This window comes from Nyctibius grandis, chromosome 4, assembly GCF_013368605.1.
Source record: "Nyctibius grandis isolate bNycGra1 chromosome 4, bNycGra1.pri, whole genome shotgun sequence".
NCBI classification, from domain to species: Eukaryota; Metazoa; Chordata; class Aves; order Nyctibiiformes; family Nyctibiidae; genus Nyctibius; species Nyctibius grandis.
The window spans coordinates 46,142,467-46,156,908 of NC_090661.1; the positions used below are offsets into that span (position 1 = coordinate 46,142,467).

A 14,442-nucleotide genomic window follows, 5' to 3' on the forward strand; every position below is an offset into this window, starting at 1 on the left:
CTGAGCGATGTCACTCCGGCCGTTCCTTTGGTGATTCATTGCGCTCGCAGGCAGAGCCTTCCAGTAGTTGGGCGGTCGGGATGCCAGTCTGCCTCTGAGCCCTGTGATTGGTGGATGCCTTCAGTGAGCCTTTCCGGCGGGGCGTGCCCTTTCCTCTCGTGCCCGATTATTGGCGGTCGGCTATTGGCTGCACCGTCCCAGCCCGCGGCTGCCGGAGGGGTAAGCAGCCAGCCAGGCGGGCCGCGCCGCGCGTGGGCGGGGCCTTTCCCCCCCCATCCCGGTTACCCAGCGGTGCCTTGCGCGGGACCCGGGCTAGGCCGCGCGGCGGGCGGGATGGCGGTGGCGGTACGCGCGCTGCAGGAGCAGCTGGAGAAGGCCAAGGAGAGCCTCAAGCACGTGGACGAGAACATCCGCAAGCTCACGGGACGGGACCCCAATGATGTGAGGTGAGGCGGGGGAACGGCCCGGCGGGGCGGAGGGAGAGAGGCGTGAGAGGCGGCCGGGACGCGGGGGGCAAAATGAGGGGGGTGGCATGCGCCGTGCTGTTGCCCCGGGGAGGCGCGGGGCGGGGGGGATGGGGGGATGTTGCGTGAGGGGTCTGAGCGCCGGGCGGCGAGGAGCTGCCTGCAGGCCGCCGCCCCCGCGCCCTTCTCTGGGCCATCCCCGCGGTGGAGGCTGGTGGGGCCCCGGTGCCGCGGGTTTGCTGGCGGCGTCTGCCCGTTGTGGCGGGGATGGGGGGGACACAAGCGTGGGAGGCGTGAGGGAGCGGTCGTGGCCGCGGGCACCTCGGGCTGGGCGAGCTGCAGCGCCCCCGGGAGGCTCCCCGCAGCGGCTCGGGCGGGCCGGGGCAGGTACCACTTAACAGCGACCGCTGTCTCTTCCAGGCCCCCTCAAAACAGACTGTTAGCCATCACAGGCCCTGGTGGAGGTAGAGGGCGTGGGAGCTTATTGCTAAGGTAAGGAGCTGCAGAAAGGGGCTGCCTGCTTCTTCTTTGTAGGTTTTCTTCCATCCTTTACCCTGGCACCGGATTGCTGTCCTTACACTGGGGTGTTTTATATTTCTCCTCTGATCCTATTGCCCATTGTATATCTGTTTCAGTAAGCAGGCACCAAAGCTGGCCTACTGGGCATTTGGGGTTTTATGTCACCGCCTGAAATTTAAAAGTACCTCTCATTCTGAGTTATAACAAGTTTAAACTGGTGGTTTAAATAAGGGGAAGCATCAAAGTTAAGGGAGGTGTTATGTGGTATCTGGGACCTTGTCTCTTTGAAATCGTTCAAAATCAATTTCTCAGTAATTAAGAAGCTGGTAGTTGTTTCAGGAAGAATAGGAAGAGTTGAAGCTGACAAGAATTTTAAAACATATGTAGGTAAAACCACTAGTGTTTTGTTGTGGCTTTTTTTTTTTTTTTTTTTTCCCTTCCCCTTCCCCTCAAGTAGAATGAAAAGGCCGATTTTTGTTCAGTAGTTCTTTCTTAATGAAGTATGTAGGGGATTTTTTGTTGAATTTCAATACTAAACTGCTGGTTAAGGCTTAATACATCTTGAAAATTATTGCAAATATGAACACTTGAACATAATGGGGCTCCTTGTTTTAGTGTAGCTACTCTACTAAATAAGTACAGAAATTCAAGTTTAAATTAGTTGGTCCACAAGCAGTATGCTTAAACACTTTATTGCAGCAGTAACAGTAAACAATGATAGAGCTGAATAAAACTTATTGTTACATCATGACCACAAAGCCAAAATACAGTTTGATTGTGCAGGCTTAAGGTGAACTTGAGGTTAGTCTAACTTGTTCTGAGATCACAAGTGTTTTCTTTTTAGGCGTGGATTCTCGGATAGTGGAGGAGGACCCCCAGCCAAACAGAGGGATCTTGAAGGGGCAAGCAGTAGGTGGGTGCAAAAACTGATGCAGAGAACTCGCTTTATCAGAATGAGAATTTATAAGAGTAAATTTAAAATACTTAGATTCAATAACTGTTAGTAACTGGCGACTTTCACTGTCTTCTTCAGAGATTTCGTATTCAAGACTTGTTGGAAATATATTTGGATGATAGCAACTGACTGTGGTGAAATATTTTTTTTCTCATACCTTATAGCAATATAAAGATTATAGCAAGAATACAAATATATAGTAGTACAAAGATTCTTGGAATTTTCTGTTTTACTTGGTGTTCAGTCTGCTGTATTATATTCTGCTTAATAGCCCAGACTTGTTTTAGAGTAGACACAAATTGAATTATGACTGAGATCTCCCATTCAATAAATCGAATGTGTACAGTGTGACAATAGACTCAGATTTTGAGCTTTCGCATCTGGATGCTGATCCGCCAGATGTGACTGATTATAGTGAGCTTCATTCTATGGGCACTTATGTGCAGTGGTAGTTCTTGACTAAAGCAAGGCTTGGCTTTTGAATTTTTGAGTTAACGCAAGATTAATACTGTGAAATGGCTTTACCAGTAGTAAAGTGCTGTGCCACAAAGCTGAGAGTGAAAGCTGAAAATAAATAACTTTTATTTAAGACACTGCCTAGTTGTTATTTGTTAAAGCCTCAGTTCATCCAAGTTCTCAGGTCCTAAGTGTTCTGCCCACCTCACCTGTTCTCTAGGTATTTAGTTATTTGAAAAATCATACCAACCTTTATATCTTGATGCATTTAAATCTGTCTCACAATCCCCTTATACCAGGAGCCATTTTAGAGATTCTGGAAAAAGAAAAGTGCAAACATTAAAAACAAGAAATAAATTCCAAAGGTATTCTAAAAAGTCATATATGGTAGTAATGTGGGCTCTTCTGCTTTACTTTACTGTGCAAGTTGTATTAAACTGTTTTCTCTCACAGTAGATTCGGTCTGTAAAATGCTACTTACTGGTCATTGCAACAGTGGGGAGATTTTTACTGGAAGTGTTGGTTCTTCTGACTAGATACGCTGACTTGTATTTTTCTCATGTAAGAACAGATACTGTCCTAAATATATGTTCTTTAGTGACCACTAATGCTTTTTCCTTCTCAGGCTGGGTGGAGAACGTCGGACAAGAAGAGAATCACGCCAAGAAAGCGACGCAGAGGACGATGATATTAAAAAGGTAATACATGATAAATGGAGCTGTGCAGGAAGAAACTTACTTATCTGGAATGTGAACAAAGTAGTTTGTTTTTCTTTGTTGTAGCCAGCGTTGCCATCTTCTGTTGTTGCTACCTCCAAAGAGCGAACACGTCGAGACCTTATACAAGATCAAAATATGGATGAGAAAGGAAAACAAAGGTATGCAGAAATCTCTTTTTAAGTGCTAATGTGGTTCTTCTGAGTGCTAGTATAGGAAGTAGCTTTAGGTTTAAAAAGTATAATACAGATGCTACTGTGTATCAGAGATGATGTTGAAGAGGTACAATAATGGTATGAAATTGATTTTTTAAAAAATTCTCTCAAAGTACTTCACAGCAGTAACAACACATCGTTCACTTAATGCAACTGACAGGGGTTGTACTTCTCAGGCCACCTACAGGAATAGGTTTGCTAGTGCTATTGTAACTGATTGTTTTTGAGTAAGACAGAAATACACATAGCTTCGTTGGTTACTTAACATTTTAGACTGTTACAGCTGTCTTGGTACATCATTTATTTTGTTGGTTGAAGGAGGCTTTTGGGTGTAGGTTTTTCCCTTTTTTTTTTTTAAATGCAGTAGTTCCATCATGTGTTTCTTTTCTTTTATTACTTTTAGGCTCATTATTGTGTGTACAGTCTGACCTTCCTTTTGCCTGCTTCTTTTTAGGTTCCTCCTATGTATATCTCATTTTTCCTGTATTTCATTTGTGTCAGGGTAGCTCAGAAAAATTCTTACTGAAAGGCAGTTCTACTGGGAATAGGTGTTGCAAAAGCAAATTTGCGACTGTATCCAACCTCTTGGACTCCATCCACTTCAGTCTGCAGCTCACCTGGTGCAATAATAACCCATACCTTACATAAATAGAAGAATGAGAGCTGGAATAAGGAACTAGAGAGCTTCTGTGATAAGGACCACAGACAAAATAGCACAGGAAAGGCACTTCACTTGCTGCTTTTACAGTTACACCACCACTAACAGACTGCTGTTGCTTCCATCACCAGTTTCCAACTGCTTTCCTCACGGAAAGACTTTCAAAATTCTTAGTGGACTTCCTAGAGCTTCAGGCACTAAAAGTTTATTTCCTCAGAATTGTAGTTTTACTATTTTACACTTCAGTAGTCTTCCGGGGAAATGTACCAAAACCAGTATTGATCTCTGTGTGACTTGTGGTGGAAAGAGGCTCTTTAAGAGGACAGCATCCACTGAACTCTTGATTTTGCTTAGTGTCTTCTGGGACGTCATTCATGTACAAATACACTTTGAGTAATCTAGCTCTCAATTCTTTATTTGTTCCTATTTCTACTGTTTAATATACAAGTACCTTTACCTTTCAGTGTCAGGTTTGTGACACTGTAGTAGAGTGGTACTGGGTGAAGAGAGTAGTGTTTCCTTTCTCTCTTAATTGGATAGAAGTTAGAGAGTCCGCCTCTTGCTGTAAAGGCTTAATTTGGGATTAAATGGAAAGAAAGAAAAGGTGAAATTCAGAAATTAGTTCTTGTTCAGAAGAAGGGAATTCCTTGAAGAATTTTGCTTATTTAAGTTTTCTCAAAACAACACTTAATTGGATGAGAGCAATTCTGTTTTCATCCCACAGTGCAGCATCTCATTGTAGAAGATATTGTTAGGCAAACTGTGACAGATAAGCTTTCACTCCCCCATGGTTCTATTTCTCCTTAATCCTCTGAGCAGGGCGGTGTGGGTACGTCTTTCAGAAGCCCAATGACCTTCCAGTTCATTGCCTTATTGATAGCTCACACTGTATTTACACAACATTTTTTTCAGTACTGTCTGCTTTTGGATTTTTTTTTTTTAGTATTTCCTTAGTGTCATTATTTCCAGATGTAAAATGTGCAGGCTTCCAATTTTCCCAGTGCTAACTGTGCTGTGTTATGGATAGGAGCTGTGTCTTACTCTTAAGCAAAATATGATATGTCACTGTAAATTATATCCTTGACTGTTGGCACAGTCAATATGTGTTCTCTTGCTAATGGCCTTGAGTAATACTGAGCCTTTAAAAATAAACATCCCTGAGGTGGAAAGTTTCTCTGATTGTTTATGCAAGTAAAAATATTAGTACTTGAACTGAATCTCAAACTTCTTTTTGTTTTTATTCAGGAATCGACGTATATTTGGCTTGTTGATGGGCACTCTTCAAAAATTTAAGCAGGAGTCCACAGTTGCTACTGAGAAGGTACTTATTTTTAGTTCTATCAGATTGTAAATAATAAAGCGAAATTGTGTGGCTAAACTGCTTCAAACAGGAATGAAAATTCCCCATGGTGCAGGTTGCAGGCACAACAAATTGGTAAGAGTGCATGTAGGTTTTTGTTTGGTTTAGTTTAGTGGAATTGGAGTGGGAGGCAGGAAAGGGACTCTTAACAGTTAATTTCATGACTTCGCAACACTATTTCTGACCATTGCAGAAGTGAAAAGGCAATGTTTTGTTGATTTTTTTATTTATTTTTTTTTAAATTGCTGTACATTTTTAAAATACGTAAAACACAAAATAGATTGTTTTTTCTGGTTTATGTTATTTGGGGATCATTTCAAAGTAAATGGAATTTAATCAGGTACTATCTAATAGGTCATAGGCTAATTCTGTAAATAGTGGTGATTCAGTATTGCTGAAGCAGTGCCCACCCTGATGTGTTTAAATTATAACCAAGTATACAGAAATAATATGGTTGTATTATGCTATCTGCTTGACTACAAATGGCTTCCCCCTCCCAGTATAGATACAAGAATGCCTGTTTTTAGTAAGTGGATTATGTGATTGTACTGAAGTGAAGGCTTTGCATAGCTTAGTGGTAACTTCAAAATACTTGTATGTAGGATGGTGGTAACTTTATTCCTAGTATGGCCTTTTAAATTGTGGAGAGTATGGTATTTATTTACTGTTGCCTTAAATGGGTTATTCAGTTAATACTAATAACCTTTAGATTAAAAACAGTATTTGGAAGTTCTACTTTCAGCAGTCTGGTGGAAGCAGATAAAAAGCCTTTAAGCTTGAAACCTTTTCTGTGTAGTGTTAGCATAGCTGGCTTGCAGTGTTGGTATTGATTACTTTCAGATTCAGTATTTGGATATCCTACTGTTTTATCTAACTTCTCGTGTAGCACATGAGAAAGGACCAAAGTTCTCTGTTGCCTGCTTGCCTTTAGAACAAGAAACTATCGATTAGGATGGTCTAGAAACATGGAGTCCTTGTCTAATTTATAGTAGTATGTATTTGCATAAAGAGAGTTTGAGGAGTTACTGCTCTTTGCAACATTTTTCTGAGAATTTATATAGGCATTGTTCTCTCCATACATAAAAACTTCCTGTAAATCAAAGTAGAGGCCTGAGGAGTGTTATGACACAGCTATTCTGTTGTCCAGGCACTAAACTGTATTTTTTTATTAGACAACTATTGTACAATCTCAGCATATGGCTGTCTAGGACATACAAACAGGGCATTCCTGTATTATAGTAATATATCTAATTAGTGATAAATATACTGGAAGTATTCGCAATGTGATTTGTTTTATTGGTCACAAACACCAGTCTGCAGTCCTTCATGTGTTTCTGGGGGAGTTTACTTTTCTCCCCTCCAAGTGGAATACCTGAAATCTATTTCTTTTTTTTGCTGGTATTGGGGAAAAAAACATGTTGAAGCTTGTATTGAAAATTCAAATCCAAGTTGAATGATAGAAAAGCAGACAGAAATCCACAGGGGCCCATAATTTCATAGTTAACCCACAAAAAAATTAGGTGCCAGCAAGCAATGACACTCTTCTTCCATTACCTGTAATTTAGGAGATATTTTTTAATGTGTTTTTAGGAATGCCTTTAATGATGTAAATAATTCAAGATTTTAATTGGACCAAACTAGAACACTTTCTTGATTTAGAAAAAATATTTAAGATACGTCTTTATTTATCTTAGCAAAAGAGACGACAAGAAATTGAACAAAAACTTGAAGTGCAGGCAGAGGAAGAAAGAAAGCAAGTTGAAAACGAAAGGCGAGAACTGTTTGAAGAAAGACGTGCAAAACAGACAGAGCTGCGGTTACTGGAGCAAAAGGTTGAGCTTGCTCAGTTGGTGAGTTTTAGTTTTGCTCTTGATCTTTCCCTTGTTTAGACTATTCTTGTGTATCTTAGGGTTATTTTCTTTTATTTCTCAGCAAGAAGAATGGAATGAACATAATGCTAAAATAATTAAATACATAAGAACAAAGACAAAACCCCACTTATTCTACATACCTGGCAGAATGTGTCCTGCTACGCAGAAGTTGATGGAAGAGTCCCAGAAAAAGATGAACGGTAAGTGGCCTTTGTGATACAAAGGCCCTTGTTCTTGCCTCCCTTTGATGGTTGCTGTACAAATTTCTCTTAAGTCTCTCTGCGTAAATACATGAGTTTTGTGGTTAGGACAAACTGTATGTTCTTGCATGGATGTTCATCATAAGTGAACATTACTCTTTCAGTGACTTATTTTTAAGTTGGATGTGCTTTGATTCTCTTACAAGAAGTCAAAAGAGGTGTATGCATAATCTCGGAGGTATGTGTTTAAAACAGTCCTTTATATTAGCTTTAGTACCCAGATGTATGCCAGTGCAGCAACTTAGTTTTTGAAAAGGCAGATTCTATGGATTGAATACCCAAGGAAATGCAGGTTTTTACAAAGGATTTGAGAAGCGTTTTCTTAAGCGCAGCACTAGAACTTTATGATGATTTATTTTTTACCTTAATGTATGTTCATTTCTGTTTCGCAGGATGACTATATTTTTCTTTTGGAAAACAGTTTAAAATACTGCGGTTAATGGTAGTCCTACTGTTCTTTTTTATTAAACTAAGGATGTATTGGGTTTTTTATCTTAAGGAGCTTTTCTTCATTGTGTGGGGTTGAGGGATAAGAGAAGCTAGCTCACCTGTCTGAATAGCTTACATTATTTAAGCTTTCTTAATACCTAATGAGCTTTTTGCTGATTCTTACTGTCTTCTGTTTACCTTAGGAAGTATAACCTTGTTAATATATAAATACCAGGAAATTAAGGTATTATTTTGATACACTGTTGGTTCGATTGATTTTTAATTTAGTCAAAAACTCTCTTTGTTAGTTTAGATTTAGGGCTTTACCATTCTGATACTCAGCTGAGCTGACTATCCCCTTTGCTTTGTTTTCTTAAGGTAACTAGCAGTCTTTTTCATCATGCATGAACGGCTTGCTACTTCAGAATGAATAAGGATGGAGTATTTATAAGTTAAAACAATTTGATAACTTACTAGCTCATAGTTAAGGGGAAAGTAGACTTCAGTGCTTGTAGATTATCTGAAACTATTATTTATGCGTTTATTCCTTAGCACTCTTTGAAAGCAGGCGAAGTGAATTTGCAGAGCAGATTAACAAAATGGAGGCCAGGCCCAGAAGACAATCTATGAAGGAAAAAGAACAGCAGGAGGTACAGAATGAAGAAAAGAAGGAAGAACAGAACAAGGAGCAGGAAGAGGGTAAGGTGGCTCAGCAGGTGGAAGAGTTGGAGACAGGTAATCAGCCCAATGATGTAGAAATGGAGGAGGTAGGGGAGGAAAAGGGAAAACTAGGTTCAGGGCATAGCGATGCAGAGAAGGAACAGGAAGAGGATGAACAGAAACATGAAATGGAGGTTAAAGTAGAAGAGACTACCGAGGTGAGGGAGAATGACAAGCAGCAGGATGGTCAGCATGAAGAGGTCACAGCGGTAAAAGAGGAAAGTGAAATCATTCAGCCAGTGGATAATGAGCAGGATGTGGCTGAAATGAATGAGGCAGATGATAGTGTAGAACCTGTAGAAAATGAAAATGGCAAGGAAGTGGAACTAGAAACAGAGTGTGATGCTCAGCCAGAAAAAGTGTGTAATGTTCCTTCTCCTGAGGAGAAAGGTAGCAAACCAGAAATTGAAGCTGAACCTGAAGAAAAACAGGAGAAGGCACCTGAAGCTCAGCCAGAACCTGTGGCTGAGGCTCTATCTCAGCCACAGTCTGTGCCACTGCCACAGTCACCTCAGTTGTCTCAGTCCACTCAGGATACAGAGCCCCAGGCAGACAAGGATGAAAATGCTGTGGTGTCTGTAAAGGTGGTTGAGGCCCAGACAGAGCAGAGTCAGACACCGAGTGTAGAAATGAAGAGTAAGACTAGGAGTAGAAGCAGGGGTAGGGCTGGGAACAAAACTGGTAAGAGTCATAGCCGTAGTAGCAGCAGCAGTAGTAGCAGTAGTACTTCAAGCAGTACTACTAGTGGAAGTAGTTCCAGCACTGGCAGCAGTAGCACTCGGACTAGTTCCACCAGCAGCAGCACTACAAGTGGAAGTACTAGCAGGGACAGTAGCAGCAGTAGCTCTACCAGTAGTGAAAGTAGAAGTCGAAGCCGAGGAAGAGGGCATAACAGAGACAGAAAACACAGAAGGAGCACAGACAGGAAGCGAAGGGATGCTTCAGGAGTAGATAGAAGTCACAAGTCCTCAAAAGGTGGGAGTAGAGATACCAAAAGCTCAAAGGATAAAAGTTCAAGATCTGACAGAAAGAGGTCTATATCAGAAAGTAGTCGGTCAGGCAAGAGAACTTCACGGAGTGAAAGAGACCGTAAATCAGACAGGAAAGACAAAAGGCGTTAACAGAAGAGACCAAGCTTCCTTAGCCTAATCTTTGCAGCGGAAGATTATTTGAGTGAAAGGATTCCTTGTAAGGAGGAGGAGAAGGCTGCCTTAAGAATTGCATGCTGTAAAAAATCTTTTGGAAAAATGCAGACTGTTTACCAGGCATTCTTGTACTTTTTACATAATTTTGTAAAAGGTTACTTACCAAAACTATGTGAAGTTCCTGAAAATGTAAAAATAAAAGATTAACACTCCTTTGCATCTTTTTTTAAATATCCTGTACTCATTAAGATCCTCTGTATATTTTAATAGGTAAACCTTTAAGTAGGTGTGATCATTTCTTCTGTATCATACACTTTTTTTTTTTAGAAATAAATGTGCGTTTTAAATAAATTGTTTGAGATGTCCTGTTGACAATTAAATTCCCCTTTTAGATCACATGTAGGGAGGCAATGTTGCAAGAAACGTAAAATTTTGCTTTTCCCCTCTATTCCTTACAAGAATGGGAATCTTAAGACCCAGTAAAGGGAGTAATCTCTCCAGTGCTGGATAGGAAGGGAAAGTAATTGATTTGGATCGATACCTTTTGTTTTCTTATGTAATCACAAGCTCTTGCTCAATTCTGTCTTCCAGTTTTATAAAACTTTTTCCTGTCCATAGGCAAGCAGTGATTAAACAGGAATGCTAACACTGGCCAAGATAGCTCAAGTCAGTCTGAAATACCAATCCTACCTGCCTTCTGCAGATGCTTTGGTAGTACTTACATATATGTTCTGGAGCCAGTTAATCTGTTTAATTATGTTCCTTGCTTTGATGGTCAGTGGAGGTGAAAGACTTCAGCTTGCTTCTCAACCAGGATTCTTTTTATTTTAGTTGCAGACTAATCTTTGATCCCTTCATACCACTAGGAATAATTACATTGCAGTGTTGGAGTTACCTGGGACTACCTAATACTAATGTTGTGTGTGTGCAAGAATGCTTTCTGAATGTATTTAATACAACTTAAAAGTGGTATGGTGTTATCTATGAAGGTGAATACTGTTTTTATATAATTTTGTATGGAAACCAGTAACATCTGTCGCTCTGTTCTGTACATGTGCAAATAAATGTGGCTTTGTAGACTACTCTCTCGATGCCTATGTTTTCCATAACACGGGTGTATTACCTTAGTCTTTCTACATTTAAAGCATGAATCATAATTGCAGGTGACTACCTTAGAAGATCTGTATCCAAAATTTTTCTTATAGGTTTTAATTAATGCCTATTAACTGAATATGAAACACTGCCATAATCAGTTTTTGTCTTGGCAGAAACAGAATTCTTGTATCTCATGTGCCAAGTGGCAGGGGGGTTGGAACTAGATGATCTTTAAGGTCCCTTCCAACCCAAACCATTTTATGATTAAATCGCAGACCGGGAAGTCCTAGAACGATTTCGGAATGGAAATGATACGTAAGCTTATTTTTGCATAGGAAATACCATAAATACCCCATTTTTCTGGAACACAGAGCAGACTTTGCAAAGTTCTAGTTTGGGAGGGTGTCAGTTTTTGGATTTTTCGTCTGAACTCGGAGTAGTGACAGACTTCTGTGTTCTGAAGTGCTGAACTTCCTGGCTTAAAGAAATGTGTCTAGCAAAGGATGAAGCAGAGTGTTCTTTCAGCACAAATAGACCCAGTGGGAAAGCTCCTCAGGCTTCCCCCTTCTCAACAAGTTCAAGAGTTTATTATGATTCTTTGATCCATTTGCAACTTCAATCTCCTTATCCTTAGTTCTTGCCAATAGTATCCAGCCATATTTCCTTCCTTTCAGAGGAATGTGGTGGTTTAATGTGCTGCTGTTTTTGAAGGAAAAGCAAAAGTTCAAATGCCTTATTGAAGATGTTAAACACAGCAGTTTATCACAAGGAACAAACTTTTATATTGTAAATGTTGAGTAAATGTTACTGGTTTGGATGTTTCAACTAACTTCACATTTCAAACTGCCTTTGGAAGCCATTTTAATTTTGTTGATTAATTATATATTTTCCTAACATTGAGTATTTTTCAGGTTTCTTATTTTGAGCTTGAGTGATTCACTGCTGTAGTGTATTTACTGTACAGGTTTTAGTAGCTGATAATGTAGTTATTATGCAAAGCTAGAGAAGTAGGTTGCTAGTCAAAAGCCACTGTTTCACAGGAGCATGTTAACAGGATTTATAAAAAGAATGTGGTGGGTCCTGGTCACTGAACCAGGGATGGGATCGATCACATTGTTTCAGGTTATATTGCAGGCAGCAATGCATTTTTGACAAGGTGGAAATACAGGAGTTTTGTTGCTGAATACAAAGCTGGTGATGTAATTGATAGTTTAATGTTTTTTAGAAGAAACTAACTGCCATGGTTAAACTGTGCTGTTAATTAATAGTTAGCCTTGCTAAATCTAAGCAGCTCAATGCAACATAAACATCAGTGTGTGATAACTTTGTAAGCATGAAGTTTTCTAAAAGCTAGATATTCCTACCGATATTCCACTACAGAAATAGTATAAGATAGTGGTATACTATTAGCACAATATTAAAGACCTGTGTTTTCATAAAGCAGTAGTATTTTTAGTAATCGTTACATTTGCCCTCAAGGTCCCATCCTTTTACCATGAAACAATTTCAGAGCTGTGGATAGGGCTGAGACCAAGGGTGCAATTTCCTTCCTCTGTTCCCAGCCTGCTGTTTCAAATAGCTGACAACTTCAAGACTGAATTTGGTGCAACAATTTGAGGTTTCTGAGAATTAAGTGCAGATAGCATAGGGGTAGGAAAGGATTAAAACGTTTTCTTATTCCCCTTCCCCATAGTGGCAAGTGGAGATCAAAGGAAAAATACCTTGTTTTCTTTTCAGTGAAGTCATGTGGGAAAAGGAACGATAGAAAAGGAGGAAAAACTAAGAATGAAGTAGAAATGCTTTATGTGAGTGGGCAACATACCATGTGTGCTCTATGCCTGTCTTGTGGAGTGCTTCCATCAGATGGTCCATCTGAGCTTTAATACTATGTACTGACTCGATACCATTTACTACTCGTGTTTTTCTTCAGTCCTGATGCACAGATAAACTGGAAGGCTCCAGGAATGTGTTTTTTTCTATGATGCTCCACTCAGAGTCCATGTCACAGTAGATTTTACAGATTGTTCATTAATTATAAGCTGAAACATGACTTTGCATAAAAGGTACACCTCTTCAAATTCCTGCTCCTTTACTTAAGGGGATGTCTTTGTGCTTAGAACAGCTTCATTGTATGTATTCAAAGGAAACGTGAACAAAATTTTTCTGCGGAAAGTAGGTGTTAGTGAATTAAACAGCTTCCTCCAGCAAAATTAATTTCCAAAACCAGTAAAGTTGCAAGTAGATTTCTAGAGCATCTTTTGTTTATCAGGAAAGTAATGGTCTTGTGGTTAGGTCCCAGTTAGAATTTTGAGATTCATGTTCAGCTGCTGATTTTGTAGCAATTACTGTAGTACAACAGGACAAACCTATTCATTTGATGTGCATCCCAAATCTTTAAAATGAGTTTCCCTCCTCAAAGAAGTATTTCTGAGACTACATGTATTTAGGATGGGATCAAATGCTGTGGCAGTGGTGTATGAGTAATATACAGAGAGCTGTGTTTTGGAGGATATAATTTTGTTCTTTCAGACTTTCCCCTTGCTCTCCTCATCTCAGTTTTATAGCAAACCTGTGTTTTACCACAAACCTTGTTCAGGCAGTTGTTATTAGGTGACAGTGTTCTATTATATGGCAAAGTAATATAAGTCACAAGTTCCGTGATTTTCTAGAAATGCACTGTTAGTTGTTATGCTTGTAACTTTTTTGTGATAGGGAAGCTATTTGTTATCCTGGCTGAAAAAGTGGGTTTAAATCTGGATGATGAACAACTGTTACCTCTTTATTGTCTAACTCAAAGAGTGTATTAGTGTTTGTTTTCTTCCTTTTGACTTATAATTTTTAGAAGATACTTGTTAAGAAAAATCTTTTTGGCATGCCATTTGATTAAATGTAAAAGTTGATCTGTATTTTCATCCAAACATCCGAAATCAAGAGAACTATATTTTTAAAGTGCTTTTGCCATGGACTATATTATTGCATGTATTAGCGCAATATTCTACACAGTGAAACCCTACATTCTGCGTGGAGCCTTTTGGTGCTATCATAAGAATAGAACCACAGCTGTATATACTGTTGTTATTATAAAATAGATGTTGACTTTAATGTACTTAGGAGAACTTTTACCAACTTATGATTTGCTTTGGGATCTTTATTGTTAATGCAGATACTGGATAGTCTAGGAAATGCAACATCTCTTTTACTTATACAAAGCCATGTCTTAAAAGAGCCATCCAGTGTGCCATACTACTCGGTTTATTTAAATTACACCATCAATTCTGAGTTGATCCTTCTGTGAATTCTAAGATATAAGGGATCTCTCTATTTCTAGCTCAGTAGTTAAAGCTACTAAGATGTCATTGCAAATAAAAAGTTAATAGTTTCATCCTAACGACAGCTGTTGGAAACATCTTACTTTTTCGTTAGCATTGTTTGTCTTCGCATGTGTAATAGTACTCACATTTGTTCCTTCAGTTCCACAGAACAGAAATTAACTGAAGTCTCATTCTATCTGCTATAAAGCTTTCAACTTTGTCCTTTGGAAGCCAGCTATGACAAACTCCATGAATCTTTATCTTTTAC

The 14,442-nt window shown here is 39.4% G+C and overlaps 1 protein-coding gene across 1 annotated transcript; it reads left to right on the forward strand.

Moving 5' to 3' along the window:
- Positions 1–209: 209 nt before the first annotated feature.
- On the forward strand, positions 210–10,850 carry PNN (pinin, desmosome associated protein). Its single transcript, XM_068397650.1, has 9 exons — positions 210–446; positions 885–956; positions 1,828–1,896; positions 3,020–3,092; positions 3,177–3,271; positions 5,229–5,304; positions 7,038–7,193; positions 7,276–7,414; positions 8,456–10,850. Exons 1-9 carry the CDS (start codon positions 334–336, stop codon positions 9,742–9,744), a joined length of 2,082 nt encoding a protein of 693 aa, XP_068253751.1. The 5' UTR covers positions 210–333; the 3' UTR covers positions 9,745–10,850.
- Positions 10,851–14,442: the final 3,592 nt, after the last annotated feature.